The following is a 17,293-nucleotide window of genomic DNA, read 5'->3' as shown; positions in this document are numbered from 1 at the left end:
TGTTGTAGATCCTGCTTTATTCCACTTCATCTCTCTGCCTTGAGGATATGAAAATCTCTGCACTGTTTTGTCTTATTCCAGATTGGGAGGGAGACATGCTTGGGACTAAGGCCTGACGCTGCTTTGAGCTGAACGGTCAACAACTGAGTCTGATGTCAATAGTTTCATAATCAGATTGAATCCTAATGGGGTCAAGAGGGACTGAATTTAAATGACAAGCCATTATCCAAGTTGTTTAGTTTGTTTATTTCAGACTGTGGTGGACAGACGGACCAACTCTTTCAAACCTCTTCTCTTCTTCTTGCGTCCATTCAGTGGCTGCCGGTTAATTTTAGTTTTCTTATGAAGTTTCTTTAATAACGTGTAAAGCTCACGTGATCTGATCACCAGTTATATTGATAGGGAGCTTTGAACTCCCTATGCTCCCCAAGCCGCAGTCTAAGATCATCTAACCAACACTTGCTGTTAGTTCTAGACTCAAGGCTGGTTACTGAAGCCCTGGAACTCTTTGCCTGAGGAAATTACACTTGCAAGCTCTTCATCTGATTTGAAATCAATGCATAAAACATGTATTTTATAGGAAAACCTCGTAATACCTGATTTCTAACTGTTTTTGCGGATGTTTTCTCTAATATTGTTTTATTTTGTTCTGTGTTGTTTTACTTCACCCTTTGTAACCTTGTTTATATGATTAAAATAAATAATATTCTTCCATTTCTAAAGCCACGCAGCAATGTATATGACACTAAGTTAATGTCATTATTTGCCATTACTTGACAGCTGCTTATTATGGGCCATTGTGAGATTGAGTCCCAACACAGATCTCAAGAATTGACTGTAATGAATTGGCTGCATTTCATTCCTTCTGACTGTTTTCGTCATTTATCCTCAACGTAACTTATAACCTTGTTAGAATGATAATTATCAATATCCACAATTTTTTCAAAGATGGTGCTTATTGCTACGATATTGATCACTTCCCACATACCATATAGGTAACTGTGTAAGAAAACTAAATTCTCAAATCATAAAACTCACCACACAAATAAAACAATGTACCTCAACTCATCTGTTCTCTTCACCATCGTCTCCACCAAATAAATACAATCGAGTACAGTATGACATTTATTTTTATTTCTCATTATTTAAGATACACATTCATTCACAGGATTACACTCAGGTTTACATAAAATGAAATATACAAAGTTCACAGATAGCTGCCTTTTTTCACCGTGCTACATAAGCTGGTGAAGATCTTCTGTTTGAAGATCTTCTGTGGATTTCTTCTTCTCACGCATCGGGTTGACTTGGTGTGTTCACACAGGCCGGGACAAAACACACAAAATTCCCCTCAGGATTATTCTACAGAGAGAAACAGAGCTGGATCAATGGAGGAGCGGTTTCAAGGCTGTAGAAATACCAGTTCTTTATTTGATGAGGATGTAGCTCGCTCCTGCTTCTCTCCCACCTACCTGCAGGTCGCTGTGGCACACGGGACTGTGAGCTGCCTTCAGGTGATGGTGCACACACTTCCCAAAGCGGTGCAGACAGGTGGAATCCGAGGGGCCGCAGGTCTGAGGACACGTTGGGGGCTTCAGCAGCAGACAGCTTGAACAGGAGGTGTGTTGGCAAGAGCCCTGGCACGAGCTTTTCTCCAGAGACACGGATCTACAGAGCAGCAGAGTCAGAATTCTGTTAACCTTGAGAAAACAAAACAAATGAAGGGTTTGTTGAGTTCAGTCCTTCAGTCACCTGGCAGAGCAGATGTCAGACGGATGGGCCTGACAGAATTCCTTGGTGCACTCTGGGTGACACGTCTCTGGATCCAATGGTTCAATCACTGCGCACAAAAAAAACACATGAGAAGTGAGTTGTGCACTTCATGAGGATCTGTATTGACATCTTTTCCTGAGCAACAACAAAGTGTGAAAACCTTGAATCATCTGAATCGGATACTGTATCAATAACGGTGACAACTCTTCACCGAGGAGAGATAAGATGCGTAATGACGGCTTAACTGTGAGCAGGAACCTTTGATTCAAAGGAAGCCTTGACCACACTATCAGTGCTCACACCTCATAAACAAGGTTTACTACACTGGCAGCGTTCCCACTACACAGACAAATATAACTCAGTACATTTACTGTACTAGGTTTAAATACAGTTTGAATATTTCCTTTTCCGCCACTTTATTGTTTAACCCCTTTACGGTCTTTTCACTTTACCAGATTTATTTTACAGCTATACCAGTGACGCTGCAGCTCATATCAATCTAGGTTTAAAAATGTGTTGCTGTAGCTTAAATCAACTTAAATTAAAATTGTATTTAAATGATTAAAATAAACTTCCCCTCACTCATCTTCAACAAATTACAACACATATTATATTTTAATTAATAATAATTTAACAATATAATAAAAAACAAATAACAGACAATTCTGCTACATAATTCAGACTTTAATATTTATATGCACTTTTAGATACTTTTGGATTTTTTCATACACTACATTCACGAACTTGTATATTTTAACATTATTTTATACTTGTACATATTTTATTTTTACCTATACATTTTGCATACTTTTTTATTTTTGCATTTTTTCCTTATTGCATTTTTACATTCTTTACATACTTTTACATTCTTTTACATTTTCAGATTTGCATTTAAAACTTACTGAACATTTTGGTTATATATACATTTTTTATGATGCTAAATTGAGCCAATGCTTAATCTCTTTATAAAAACATCGTCTTTAATGCATTAAAAATGCTTCACTACGACGAATTAAAACAGTGACAATTATTAATCCAAGAAGCTTGATAGTAATAGAGGTTAATACTGATAATAATCTCACCTGTTCGACAGAGGCCTCTGCTCTCTTCCTCTGCTTTGTCAGCTGCTGCGTCCTGGTAAACACACACCAGTCCCTCATCACACTTGCCCAGATAGTCCCACGTCCCCCCACAGGTCTCGCCCTCTGTCCTGGCACACACGGGGCAGCAGCCGCACACACCCGTGGTGACACCACCTTTACACTGGAGCCTCAGTGCCCGCCGGGTGGAGCAGTGTATCCTCTCACAGGGCGGGCAGTGAAGGGCCTGAAGCTGCTGAGTGGCCCCAGAGGGCGTCTCCTCTGATCCCAACGCTCCCAGCAGGGCACCCAGCAAGAAGAGCATCCACATCCTCAGCAGACCTGAAGTTATCCTGAGGTGGCAGCACCCGTCTGCACCTTTTATAAACGTCAGCACCCAGAGAAGCATCATAGTTTACGATCCACCAACCTCCACCCCCCACCAGCAGCCAATGGATGAGGGCAGGGGGGGTTTCACTGGGTGGATTTAGTCTAAATACACAGTTAATTATCCCCACGTCTTATCTTCACACTATCAAGACTGTGATTTGTTTTGAAATAAGTGATGAAGACTGGACCCCTTTGTGTGTGGAGTCAAGTGACCTCTGGAGGGGCCAGTTCAGTGCACACTGACATTCTGGCAATGACCTATTTCTTCAAAGAACAATGGGATGTAGACTTCGATAGGTTATCGTCTCAAGCTTCCTATCTCTCAATGAAAGCTGGCAGCGTGTGGAGGTAACAATAAAAGACGGCCACTGTTACTGGACGTCTGTCAAGTTCAATATAATCTGCCTTCCTTTCCGCAAACAATTTATTTTGTTCAGTAACAGTGTGGAAGCATAACTGACTAATTACTGACCATCCTGGTTTTCTTGAATAATATAGTATTTCAATTATCAGTTTGACATTTTTTTTTTATTTAGCACAGCAGATAAACAATGTTTTAAGGTTAAAAGATGCTGCAGGCCTCTGACCCATTATTGTTATAATAATAATAATAATACAATTGGCCTTTTAAAAATTCTGAAACATGATTGAATTTGTTGATTGCTCTGATATGATTTTGTGTAGAAAGGCACAGCTTCTACTGTTCAGTTTGTATATATATAATATGGAAGTATGAGATGCTCTTTCTGTAACAATAGGCCTACTTCTTAGTAATAACATGTATTCAATGAATGTGACCTGGACTCAGATAAGCGGCATTAAAGAGATTAGACAATTTACCAATAACAAACAATATTTGCCCAAGATATCGCATTTTTACCACCAAATTTACCATTTTAAGACAAAGCTATTAGCTCTGATTGTAGCAACTCAAACTCCTGCAGCACAAACGAGGAAAACTAATCACCTTTTAAGACGCAGCAGACACTGCAATCTGGGTTATTACTTCTGTTTACTCCTCGAAGATTTGTCTCTTGTATGTTGACAAGGTCATTAAAATCTAATCAAGGTGAGGTTTTTTTTTTATCTTTAAGATGTAAGTAAATTATCAAGTGATCATGTGGAAGTGAAGTTAAAATGTCTAAAGTTTCAAGCTACCAGACAAATTGGTGAAGAACATGTGACAATGGTCAAAAGCTCAAACTCAAAACATATGAGCGACCTTACAACTGAGATTGTGATGCCAGGGTCCAGAGGGAAGGTCAAGCTCAGTCCACTTCTCATGTAAATGCTTTGCTATACAAGAATAATTATTACATACCCGAAGTTGTGCGATTAAATTATCAGCAGGAAGCTCAGTCGTATAAAAATGTATTTATTTCGAAGGAAACCATTGAGTAACACTGAATACAACAGGAGTGATCATTCAATAGTCAAGAAAACTTGTGACTCCTACATCATAAAGAATCCCACATACAAGACGTCTTGGAAAACAAGATCTCGAAGCAAACATGTCGGCGATTTGCTGGTGCTACAATTTCATCTTTTTTTTTTTCTCCCACAAACCAAATCGAGGTGATGCACACCCCCATAGAAAAAGTGACGAGATTTTTTTTTTTTTTTTTAACATCAACTTACAAAGGGCTGGATGTCAAAGTGCAAGATGCCTGAACCCCCCCTTCCCCTTAGCCCCAACCCCTCACCTCCCGTCATCAAAGAGGACGTATTGAGATCGGAGATGGACTCTCAGATACAAATCTCCCTCCAAAAAAGTATTGTTCCGCCGTTATGGCTTTGTATTCAGTTGAGACCCTCTTCAAGCTTAAAATACATTAAAATATCTTTTCAGAAACATTGTCCTTCCAAAGATAATTCTTTTTTTTTTTAAAACTGCACCTTAATACAGACGACTGCATGTAATGGAGTAAAGCATCACAGGAGAAACGCAGGCATACAAACAGAGAAGCAGCAGTTTATCAACAACTTCAAACAAAACACACTAACAGTTGGTTGGTTTTAAAAAAGAAACCCGATCAAAGTAAACATACTAAAATCTGTGAAAGTGAAAATAAAACGACTTAAAAACCTTGAAGAAAAAAAAAAGGTATATATGTACATATATTTACAATTCAATAGAGTGAATATTATACAGGTTTGACTGGCCGGTCAAGGTCAGGCTGAAACCAACAAAGTCCGTAAAATCCAACACTGCATGACATTCAGTTTTTTGTCCAAAATGTTCCGAAGAGACAAAACACCTTAGAGGAGGCCGCCCTCTTCATGGTCACACTAAAAAGAAGCGAGTGAAAAGGGAAGAACTCACCGCCGCAAGCAGGTCGCTTTGTTCTGAGGCGCGTTCGACTGCGTACGTATAAAAACATCCAGAAACTTTTTGACTCCAACATAGCGGCCAATTTTTTTGCATGGTTTTTAAAAAATAATGATCACAATGGTTATGAATTCTTTTCGAACAAAAGTCCTTCAAATATATCCTTCAAGGAGTCTGTTTTTTTCCCCTTAGTTGATACAATCTGGAACTGAACGAGGAACACGAGGTCCTCAGTCTGGAGGAAGGAGGTGGTGCAAACGAAACTGCTCTCGAATGTGCGGCCTAACGTCTTGGTTCTGTGACAGAGTGAGAGAACAGTTGAAATCATTTGATAAGGAAACTGACTTTTTGATTCAGCCTCATGTATCTTGGCAGTATACTCAGGTGGGTTCATAATATTTTGTTTATATATTTACCCCCCCCCCCACTGGGCAGAAACTTCAGACTGCACTTGCTTTCAAAGTGAAAAATCACGGTTACAGATAAATCCAGAAAAGTGTTTGGTCTGTCTGTCTATTAATTTTCGAAACAACTCCATCTTCATCCAATTTACTTTAAACTTGGGTGAGTTGCCGATGACCCGTGGAAGTAAAATGTCAACTGTGAAAGATGTTGGTTCACGCAAATGATGTCACAACTTGACAGGAAAGAAACACTTGAACGACAGATTTAGTTTTTAAGTCGAATGTACAAATAATTTAAGAGGATTTGTGACGTTCACCAACTATTCATATAGAGAGAAATATAGTTTGATTCACTTCACAGGAAAAATAAAGTATTGATTTGTAATGTTTTAATCATAGAGACTTTGGAACCTAGACATGATAACTTCATGACCTACAAATTAAAATCGCTGATCAGCAAGGATGTTTTTCTCACATCAGCCGGGGATGTGGACGATTCATCCACCTCAGAGGAAGGTAAGCTGCTAATCTAACTGGACAAAAGACAAAATGTTGAAACTGAAAACACTTACCAGCTCCACAAGCTTCTCCAGGAACGGAACAAGCTTTAGAAGTTCATTGTCATTTCTATCCACAAACCAGCTCTCTATAGGGATTCCATTGGAAAGCTAAAAAACACAAATGTGTTCGATCACTGTGACTCAAAAACCACACACTGCGAGAAGGAGGAAAAAAGATTTCCTTGGCGGGTTTACCTGATAAGCAAAGGCTTGGGGTGAGTTGTCGATTATTATCGTCTTGGAAAGATCCCGTCCGAGAATGTTTAGGTCTTTAATATAATTTCCTTGAACACATACACAGTGCTCACGAAATAGCCGATGTCTGAAGAGGAAGAGAAAGAGAAAGAAGACGTTAAAAAATTATAATAATACAGCTTGTTATATTAGATTTACCCAAACAAACATAAACAACAGAACTAGACCCTCTGTGATTCAGGGAATGAGGCTGACAAATAGTGGACTAAACTGAATTTAAATAAATGTACAAAACAACAAAGAATATATAAAAATAATAATGATGTATCATTAAAAACATGGCCTATAGCTGAATAAGCAGCAGGAAATTATGAAGACATGATGGAAGGACCAATCTATTTATTAAGAATCTATTTAATCAACGAATCAATAATACTGGATATTTTTCAGCCTCTTTTTGCTAAGCTTGCACATAAAGAATATTTAAAACATGTCAGGAAAAATAAAATATTTGACAACTTCTTAACAAAACTTAAGATTTGTTTAGTAATTTTTAGGAAACTGAAAGTTGTGTTTTTAAGACAGACAACGGACAGGATGAACAACAAAATCATATGCAACACAAGCCACTTCAGAGTCTTGTGATTTCACTCACCTGACCAACTGTTTCTTGGGATCCAGGATGTTCAGCAACTTGTCCGCGTAGACTTTCTTTGAAGCCGTGAAGAGAATAATCTGAAATTTGAACAGACAGCATCAATAAATGTGTAATAAGTAAACTTGGTCAGACTGAAGAAAAACTGTAACAAGGGGACACCTCACCTCGTACTTTTGAGACATGCGCTCAAGAAATTCCCGGAAAAAGGGTCTCAACCGAACATACACCTTCAGATTCAAAAAGAACAAACGAAATTGAATCAGAGCTGCAAGAAAATAGAAACTTTTCCATTGGAGATTTACCTGAAACAGTTAGTACCTGGTATATGACATCTTGAAAGAGCACAGGGAAAGTCAGTGCTGCGTCTTCGAGCTCATTCAAACTACAGTGAACCAGAGTTTCATCCTGACAGAAGAAAAACAGTATGAAAAACACATTAAATTCAGTTTATATGAAATAACATGATACAGCACAGGAAACCTGTCAGTGCTGTCGGTTCTTACCAGATCTAAGACGAGAGAGAACTCGGGCGTGCTGCGAGTTTTTAGAGGTAACGCTGGCTTGCGTGTTAACTGCTCTTCTGTCAGCGGAGGCACATGCTTGATGAAGAAATACCTGGAGTCAGAGGAAACAAAGAGTGTAAAAAAGAATATCAGAAAAAAGAAACACTTTCACTAAATTCTATCCACCCTGTGCCTTTTGACTGCTGACTATGTGGTACTGTGTTAACACCGGGGATCAGAGAGAAAAGGCATTTCAATCACCTCTATGTCCTGTACATAGCGGAATTGACAATTATATTGACTTTGACATTTAAGTCAGTTTAAAATTGTGTTGGTCATCCGGCTCAAATGTGAACAATAAGGGCGGGTAATTAAATACTCAATTTAGATATGATTTTAATACTTTTGAAAAGGTTTGAAAAGATCTTATTATCATTATAACATAATTTATCATAACATCATCTTATGATAGATTATATCATCATATCATAACATTATCTTCTTAGATGAGTCAATCAACTGTGGGGAAAAAGAAAAGAGGTCAAGGTTCTGCTGCCATCCAGTGGTAAAATTTTGAATTTTTTCAAAAGGTGTGATCAGTATGCGTTCAGAAGCCTGAGTATAAAGATTAAACCAAACTGTCTCCATTAGATTTTGACTTAACAGCAAATTTGTATTGTTTTTCATAAATTACTGGTTATGATCATCATGTGCTGGTTTAAAATTAGTTGCTCTACTTACGGGTCAAACACTTCCCAGTCCTCATCGTATGTAGTTTCAGGAGGAGCTGAGGGTAACGCGTGTGGGTAACAGACGCCTGGCATACAACCAGGAGCTGCTGACAAGAGAAGGAAGAATTAGTTCAGATGTCAGTAATAATCTCTCGTTGAGTGTAGCTTTCATCAGTCCCTCTGAAAACATGAAGCGTGTTCCTGAGGCTTTATTTCTCTATCACTCAGACAAATATGATCTACAACAGCAGTAACTATTAAACATTGCATCCTCCTTTTTCACCTTAATCTTCCAGTGAAGCACTTTGGATACTTTCATCATCGTGACTTGGTTTCATCCATCAAACTCACAAACCATCTCTTCTACAAGTCATTTTTCAACACCTTAGCCTTGATCTATGATGTGTAAAGACTTCTACTGTGTTGAGTCCACTGAGTTCCCTGCCCTCATCTAACGCCTGGAGTGAACCACACAGGTTGGTGTTCTAAAAAACTTAATTCTGAGGTCGTATTAGTAAATGATCATATTTATTATTTATAGTTATTTCTTACTTTTGGAAAAGAACACAGACGTTCCATCGTTGAGCATAAAGCGGAAGTTACAACTATGTTAACATCTGTCAAATTGACTTGACTGACTGGTCTCTATTAATTTGTCCACCTCATTTATAACTACAAGGGCACGAGGGGGTGGGGGGTGGGTTGCATACGTTTATGGGCACAGTCATACACAAATGAATGAATATCGTGGGTCAAAGTTCACCTCCTCCATTGGACAGATTGGAAATAAACGGGAGGCGAAGGTGCGCCACTGATTTGTCTGCTTGTTTGTGATTATCCTATTTTGCCATTTTACAGAAAGAGAATTCCTGGACCTGTCCCCCAGATCCGTATCTGATCTAAAATGTAGTGGGTTCCTTCTCGCTTCATGTATTTTCATGAAAATCATTTCAGTAGTGTTTGAATAATCCTGCTTACAGACAAACAGACACATGGCAATGACAGAGCCGCCCTGGTGGAAGTAATGAGAACTGTCAGCCGTTTGCATTTGACACAGGTTTGAACTGCTGGCAGTGAAAATAAAACATGAAATAACCTTGTAAGAACACGTCATGATGGTGCCTGATACATGAATTATCCATCACATAAGCGGCCTCTGCACATGCTCATGTCAAGGAAGTTTCCCAGCTTACAAGAACAAAGTTTGATGTAATGTTCAGTGTTTCCCCTAGGTTTACAGCTTTTGGGGGGGGGACAAACACGGACACAAAAACTTAAAGGAATCATGATGATAATGTGTTTCTTTTAATGATTTTGAACTGTACATTGGATTTCGGCGCTGACAGGCTAATCTGTGATGCTCAGACGTCATGTGTTTGTCCAGGTTGTCCCTTCTGTAGGACTGGCAGGGAGACTATAAATGGCCGGGTCTGGTTTCCCCTCACAACTGCCTGTTTATGCTGTCTACGTATGCGACATAACATTCTTAAAAACAGTGGTGTATAAAGTACTTGAAAGCCATACTTGAGTAAAAGTACAGATATCTTACTTGAAAGTGACTCCGGTTAAAGTAAAAGTCACCCGTCAGAAAATGACTTGAGTTAAAGTCTTAGAGTTGCTCATATTAAATGTACTTAAGTGTCAAAAGTATCTGGTGTTGAAATGTACTTAATATATACACTATATATATAATGTATAATTTTACAAATTTTGAACCCGAGATGCTGAGGTTAAAATAGTATTGGACAAGTGCATCTGAACTTCTAGCGACAACAAAGAATCAACACAACAGAATAAACAAGTGCCTCTTGATTCTACCTAAGAACACTAATAGACCAAATTAACATTTTGTGTCTATTAGCTGTATTTTGCATTTTAACTGCCTGGATGTTTACCTGCCCGCCAGCTTGTCCACACATCTACAGGTAAGCCTGTTTTTTTATCATTAGACTATCTTCACTGAATGGGCCTGGGGTTGTGTTTGCATTTGTTTCCAGCAGGGTGACAATACACCTGTAGGGTATCTTGCCTGTAGGGACGACAAAGTGAAGACACAACCCTGCCTGAAGTTTTACACATTAGCCAGTTTGTACAATACATATATAAGACTCAACAGCTTCTAAGTTGTGTTGAGTCAGCACAAAGGGCATCTAAGGATTGGAATTGGCAATATATAGATATATAATATCTTTGCAAAAATTATATTGGCATTATAGTGAGTGGAAAACTGGGCCTGATTACCCAGGGTTCCATTTGGGAGGTCCATTAAAAAAATGTATTGTGTGCGTGAATATGCAGTAGTAGTAGTCCATGACACAGTGTTTGTTTTTGGTTGTGTTGGCTGAAAGTTGTTTTTGCGTTTGCTTATATAATTGGTTGTGTTGTTTGTTTTTCCATCTCGACTTGTTTTAAATCTGTTTGTTTTGTTTACGTGGACGTGTAAGACTAAGTAGACACGGCCAACCAATGATAGTCTATTTGCCAACAGTTTTTGTTTAAACCACCTCTTCCAATATTTTCTTTAAGAAAAGTGAACCACTTGCTGCTTCGAGCTATGTATTTATGTGCAGATGTTGACACAAAGCAGGAAAGGGAAAACGAATGTGAATCGAAAAAGGAATACCTTCAAAAAATTATGTAAAGTCACCTAATAAAAGCCCTCAAAAAGCCAATTAATTTGCCTGAATAATAATCCTTACAATTTCAATAGGGCCACATGTCTGTCAGTGCCTGGGCCCTAATAATAAAGACTGAACCGAGCTCCTGCAGGAGCGAGAGAGCGAGAGAGAGTTGCGCCGTGTGTAAAGCTGCACGTTCCGCCAACCTCCGCTGCTCAAGTAACAAGCCAGTTATGTAAGAAGTACTAAGTACAGCTATTTGTGCTCAAATGTAGGGAGTAAAAGTTAAAAGTCGTCAGGAAAATAAATACTCAAGTAAAGTACAGATATGTGAAAAATCTACTTAAGTACAGTAACAAAGTATTTCTACTTTGTTACTTCCCACCACTGCCTAAAACCAAAAAGAAAACTGAAATAATCCCCTATTCATTCTCTATGAACTGTAATTTATCTATCTATCTATTTATTTATGCATGCATGTATATATGTATGTATGTAATGTATGTATTTACTGACTTCCATAAGTAACCTGGATTGCCGGAATCCGGAATAATTTTTGGATCCGGTACTTATGTTTATCTCGTCTACACGAAGCCCTTTCAGGAAAACACGGAAACGCTGCAGTGGAGTGGTTGAAATCGCTGTAAAGACGTCATGGAGCATGCGCTTAAAGTGAAAGAAGACTAAAGTCGAGATCCTACTAGCAATCTTCCCATAACGACTTCTCTACCACCTGAAATCACTGTTACCATGGCAATCAAACAGGACTAGTTAGAATAGAGCACTTCGCCATAACCCTAGTTTGTGTTAAGTTACCGTTTTGAAACTTCCGTCTATAAATAAAATCTTTTCACGTCAGATTTGCCGGTTTTGAACAATGGTCCGATGAAAATAGATTAAACAGTGATAGATGGAAGGGACGCAGCGGGGTTAATAATCAGTTAATAATGGTTCAGGCTGAGGTTGCGAGGCGAGGTGCGTTCACGGTTAAATACAACAAGCGGAGAAAGCAGAATCGCGGGCTGAGAAATGTGCTTCCCGTGAGAACAGCCAGGCGCCTGCGCGCTGGAGAATTGCGCGGCGCGGCGCTTCGGCGTCCGGTGTAATACTTAAGTTATCAAGATCAGTCTTGTACAACCAGGGGGAGTATTTCCCCTCTGACAGCCAAGCTGGGTCAGAACCTGTCATCCGGTGGTGACTGAGCAGATTCTTGTCTGGGGCAGGACGTGCAGCACTCAGGCTCTTCTCTGAATTTGGACCCGGAGCAGGAGAGCTGCTCCGGCTGCTACTCGCAGGAGAGTGGCTGTTACCATCTTCCACCTGGGAGCGTTTAAAAAACGTGGATATTTTTAACTTCTTCTCAGGTGGTTCATGCGACATGTTTTCAGATGGATGCTCTCTGTCCGCTGGTGGGAGGTTGCTCACCTGTGTGTGCGCGCATCTGGATGGAACTCCGCCGTGCGTGATACAGAGAGCAGAGGAGAACTCTAACCGCGCGACCATGTCGAGACAGAAATGCAAGCTATAGACCTGTTTTATAGGAAATGTAACCTTAAAATGATTTATGTAGAGATCTGGCGCCATATTAAAAAATAAAAAATAAAATAAATAATTAACTTGACCTTCTAGGGGGGGCGGGAGGTGCCGTTGGGGGGGCGCAGCGCCCCCCTAATAGAATGGTAGGGGAAACACTGATGTTAGAGCGGTCCTACCTGTTAACGGGGGCATGTCGGTTTCAGTGACAATCTCCGCTTGTTCTATGGTTGAGTCAGAGGAGATCTGAAGCCTCGGCGGCATCACGGGGTCGGTGGGACACGTCGTGATGGCCTCTGTGGACGTGAGAGTGCTGCTGGGCATTTCTTCTGCCTGCTCAATGTCCAGTTGTTTCATTATCTCCTCTGCCTCTATCGCTTGGCCAGGAGAGTCTGAACCAGGAGTGGCTTAAAAGAGGGAACACAAAAGGAAAGAGCAGTCCTTATAGTTGTAATCTTTCCGAAACTATATGGTTTGGGACACGTATCTGAGGATTATTTTTGCTTTACCGGTTTTCGTCGCTGGTGAGAAAAAGTTGAAGACGGGAGAGAAGATGGTTCCCAGCAGGGTGGTGCGTGTTGGGCTGCTTGCTGGCTCAACAGGGGCCTCTAGTTTACCATTTGGTTTAATGGGTTTACTGCTGCACGTCATTGTGTCTGAAAAATAATTAAATAAAACAAATAAAGACAATTCTTCAATATTAACCCCAAGAACAAAGGTATAATTTTCTGTATATGGTGACTTTTTTTTGTAACCATTCAACTTGTGAACCTGCAGTCAAGCTGAACCAAATCACACTTCCTACTCGGACTGACTTACCTTTAGTTGGAGTTTTCCGGCAAACTCTGGAGACGGTTTTATTGGAAAGGCCTCTAGTCTGTGGTGTTGAAGTGATGAGATTGCTATCAGCACTACAATCGATACGACTCCTCTTGGCGGGGATGTCCTGCTCAACCTGTGGGAGGAAAAAGGGATGGACAAAAAAAAGAAGGAAAAGACATGAAAATGTCATCGTAACTCTGGGAAACTGTCATAATTCACTAAACAACAATTGTTAGGAAACAAGAACACACTAAATTGCTCTCTTTAGATGTCACAAGTCACAGGACATAACTTTCAAAGTTGTCTGATCACTACTCAGTTTGCGGCCATGTGATCGGGGGTCATTGTGAGTTCATACAACATGAGACCGGGGTCACACACAACACGATCTTTCACAAGGAGAAACTCTTGACTATTATCTGGTCTACAAACTACGTCTGCTCACAAAAACATGCACATGACACTTGGGGTTAAGTATATTGCCACTTGGACACTTTGGCACCTGGAAGACGGAAGCGTTGAAAGACTGGGATCAAACCACCGACCTTCTGGTTAAATAAAAACATTCAGGCTAAAAATGGGATTCACTTTGTGAGATCTAGAAAGAAGTTTGTGTAAAAGTGACCCGGGAGGTTAAATTGTCAAGAAGGACTGAGGTGCATGTCTGAAAGGACCTATAGACAAAGGAGTGCAAATTCTTCAGTGGGAAAAAGTTTAGCTTTTTAGATAAATTCTCATTATGTTCTGGACTTTGTGCTGTTGACATAAGTTTGACTAACATAAGTAAAATAAATAATTGAAATAAGCACAAGTGGCTAACAATTTATTATTATTTTGTGCAACAGCTGCCAAACTGAATACAGAAGAAGTTCACAGAAACTTGTAAAAAGCCTGGTGGGAAACAATGTTGGTTGTGTTTGAAGTTCATGGGTCTCACAACACAACTCATGTGAGTCACACTTTCACTTTATCAGCAAAAAATACGGCTGAAGAGCTGCTCTGTGTCTACGAACCGGGAGTGTGTGTCTGTGTAATCTTACAGCGTATGATCACTTTAAAGGAGTACAAACTAAATTGCACAAGAGCAGCGGTGGATCCAGATGTGTTCTCACCTTGACAGCATTTCCACGTATGAATTTCTTTATCGTGGAGAACAAGCCTGTTTCATTCTTCTGCATTTTGCCTCGACCTCTCACCGAGGATGGCTCCACTTCACAGTGTTTCCGTTTGGCCGGGGTTGGGTTGGTTCGACGCCCTAAGTTTGGCTGCTGAGGAGCTTTACGCACTCTCAGCCTCATCATTCTCCACCGTCACATAGAAAAACCTGAGGAGGAAAAAGAAAATCAAGACAAATGTTGATTGAATATTGGAAATAATTCAAGACATTCAATACAGAATGACAACATTCAATAAACAGCAGTTGTTTCCAGTTCTTTTTTTATTACGTTTACATATTGCCACAATGTCAACAATAAATCATCATTATGGACTTTGTAGAATTTATGGCAGAGTTGTTGCATTGAACTGCAACAGATATGTGTTTATATATGTATTATGGGTTGTTTAGAAGGGCGTCATGAAATAAAATAATTTTTATTATTATTATGTATTTTATGTACCCTAAAAAAATGACAACGAGCAGAGCCAAACATAGGTAAGAATTTTCAAATTTTCCACTTATTGTCAAATTCACAATTAAACTTAGCAAAGATCAATGAATAATCTTTCTGTATTTTAAGTCACAGACAGGTCAAAATAAATGCACAACTGCAAGATACAGCACAAATAGAAATAATTTTACCGGTTTGATACCAAACATTCGTCAATGCCACAAGTTACCATTCCTGCTTTTGCTGGAATATAAGCGTTTATGTTTGACTGCCTGGTTATAATCTTTAAAAGGCTATAATTTAAATGTACATTTCCTTTGTAATATTTGGCAAAAAACAGTTCTGTTGAATAAAAGCATAACTCACAGCCATTCCACCAACATAAGGACAGAAATTAATTAAAATAGATTATCTTAGTGACCGAACAGCTCTCGGACACGGTAACAGATATATTTATTGGAGATTCAGATGTGACTATACAACTTAAATAAGAATAGATTGAAATTATACAAATAACTAGCATTGTTTTAAATGACCTCAAACAAACAATGTGGAACACCTCTGAACTCCAGTCTCTCGTTACTTGTCAGACTGTGAATAATCACAGTGATATCTTCACTGATGCATCAATACATTCAGTCACGTCACAGTGGATTGTCTGAAACTGATGATCAAATCAATTAAAATCCTCTCATGTTTGGTTGTCACAACAAAGTTCAGAGCAGGAGTTGACGTCCGGAGCAGATGAGTCACACCTGTCAGTGTACGTGATCAACACAGTAACTCTGAGGTGTGAACATCAGATGTGTTCAAATGAAGCTGGTGTTTTCACATTTGGTCAATAAAGCTGCATATTTGTAAGGTAACTGTATTTAATCCACATGTGATTACCTCACGGCACCGCTGTCTCTCGTTATGTAACATCGGACAGGCTGCGTTCACAACAGCTAGCGCTAGCATTAGCCACCTGCTGCTATCACCCGTCACGGACCACAGCGTCTACCATTGTGTGTAGCCGTGCTCCCATGTGTGTGTGGCCGTAATGTCCGCTCATGTCAGCGGTCACCTCGGATCCATCGCCCCGTGGACCGGCTGCTGTCAATGGGTTCCGTGGCTAGCGCAGGAAGCTACAGTGTAGTTAGCTTCCAGGCTAACACAAAACGCCAAAGGCAGCAGAAGCAAAGCGGTGACAGGGTTCACTTCCGTCCCCGCACCTGTCCTCCGGGACATGCGTGGGTTTCACACGCACACCACCCACGAATCCATTGTTGGTACAAAGCTAAATGACAGCTAGCCCGCTCGGTGGCTATTTTGTTTGCCTCCATAACTATGTTCAGCCATTAGACTACGCCCCCTTCGCTAGGCTAACGTTAGCTGCTATGTAGCAGCGGCGGAGGACGAACCCTTTTCTTTTTGTTGACATGTTGACGCTGTTTGTTGCTTACCGATGACCCGGAAAGCTCGCGGAGACCTGCGGCAGCGTGATGGGCTCTCGGCGGGGACCGTGGCGGCCCAGCGGGCGGAGGTCGGGCCGTGGGTGTCGCTGGCAGCGGTGAGTGTGGCTCGGCGGCTGCTCACAGATCAACCGTGTCTGTGCGTTGACGCCATTTCCCGCCTCTTCACAAACACAACGCAGGAGAATGCGACCCGCGCGTCAGGGAACCAACGTGGCGGAGAGCGGAGGGAAATGGCTTTAGAGCGAGCAGCTGCACCGAGGCTCACTAGCACAGCGGGGCCCTGCTGGCGCTGCGGTGGTACTGCACCTTCACACTGGTGCACCTGCAGTCCATGTTACATGGAGTGTATGATCTGTTTTTTCATGATCTGTTCATTTTTTTCTAACTCGCTATCTCAGTTTTTACATTAGTGTGGCAAAGAACGTTTGTGAATATAAATCACTTTGTTATTGTTTATGTGCTGGACAGTTTGTGCAGAGCTTCCTATAAACCGTCTATGGTGCAGAGTGAAGTTAGAAAACTTTGCGTTCATCCTACATAGTTTATATGCAGTGGTGTTTTTCATAAAAATGAAGCTGAATTTGCTTTATTACTGGTATATGTATACGCTTGAATGATTCACTGAGCTATT

At 40.3% G+C, this 17,293-nt stretch overlaps 2 protein-coding genes across 4 annotated transcripts; both read right to left on the bottom strand.

The window, feature by feature from the left end:
* Positions 1-1,162: 1,162 nt before the first annotated feature.
* On the bottom strand, positions 1,163-3,183 carry si:ch73-330k17.3 (IGFBP domain-containing protein). Its single transcript, XM_061077169.1, has 4 exons — positions 2,856-3,183; positions 1,753-1,840; positions 1,473-1,668; positions 1,163-1,362 (listed from the first exon to the last, which is right to left on the bottom strand). The coding sequence occupies exons 1-4, from the start codon at positions 3,181-3,183 to the stop codon at positions 1,291-1,293; spliced, it is 684 nt and encodes a 227-aa protein (XP_060933152.1). The 3' UTR covers positions 1,163-1,290.
* A 1,760-nt stretch (positions 3,184-4,943) lies between these two features.
* ctdspl2a (CTD (carboxy-terminal domain, RNA polymerase II, polypeptide A) small phosphatase like 2a) lies at positions 4,944-16,896 on the bottom strand. 3 transcript variants are annotated; one of them, XM_061076749.1, is made up of 13 exons: positions 16,651-16,896; positions 14,708-14,919; positions 13,593-13,728; positions 13,283-13,429; positions 12,953-13,180; positions 8,633-8,729; positions 7,892-8,003; positions 7,707-7,793; positions 7,553-7,615; positions 7,386-7,465; positions 6,731-6,857; positions 6,548-6,643; positions 4,944-5,867 (listed from the first exon to the last, which is right to left on the bottom strand). In XM_061076749.1, exons 2-13 carry the CDS (start codon positions 14,894-14,896, stop codon positions 5,802-5,804), a joined length of 1,428 nt encoding a protein of 475 aa, XP_060932732.1. In that variant the 5' UTR covers positions 14,897-14,919; positions 16,651-16,896; the 3' UTR covers positions 4,944-5,801. The 3 variants fall into 3 exon arrangements, with proteins under 3 accessions (XP_060932732.1, XP_060932734.1, XP_060932733.1); XM_061076751.1 differs by having other exon boundaries at positions 8,633-8,726; XM_061076750.1 differs by lacking the exon at positions 16,651-16,896 and adding an exon at positions 16,097-16,416.
* Positions 16,897-17,293: the final 397 nt, after the last annotated feature.

This window comes from Limanda limanda, chromosome 8, assembly GCF_963576545.1.
Source record: "Limanda limanda chromosome 8, fLimLim1.1, whole genome shotgun sequence".
Classification (NCBI taxonomy): Eukaryota; Metazoa; Chordata; class Actinopteri; order Pleuronectiformes; family Pleuronectidae; genus Limanda; species Limanda limanda.
The sequence above is the reverse complement of the archived record's forward strand: the minus strand, read 5'-3'. Positions and strand labels throughout refer to the sequence as shown.

Excerpts from the sequence above, each read along its gene's own strand:
- si:ch73-330k17.3 (XM_061077169.1), bottom strand. The coding sequence starts at position 3,183 with ATGTGGATGCTCTTCTTGCTGGGTGCCCTGCTGGGAGCGTTGGGATCA. Across the intron at positions 1,841-2,855 it reads CAGAGGCCTCTGTCGAACAG|TGATTGAACCATTGGATCCA; the intron begins GTGAGATTATTA and ends TTTTGTGCGCAG. Across the intron at positions 1,669-1,752 it reads TCTGACATCTGCTCTGCCAG|ATCCGTGTCTCTGGAGAAAA; the intron begins GTGACTGAAGGA and ends GCTGCTCTGTAG.
- ctdspl2a (XM_061076749.1), bottom strand. The coding sequence starts at position 14,896 with ATGATGAGGCTGAGAGTGCGTAAAGCTCCTCAGCAGCCAAACTTAGGG. Across the intron at positions 6,858-7,385 it reads CCCAAGAAACAGTTGGTCAG|ACATCGGCTATTTCGTGAGC; the intron begins GTGAGTGAAATC and ends CTTCCTCTTCAG. Across the intron at positions 5,868-6,547 it reads TGGAGAAGCTTGTGGAGCTG|AACCAAGACGTTAGGCCGCA; the intron begins GTAAGTGTTTTC and ends ACTCTGTCACAG.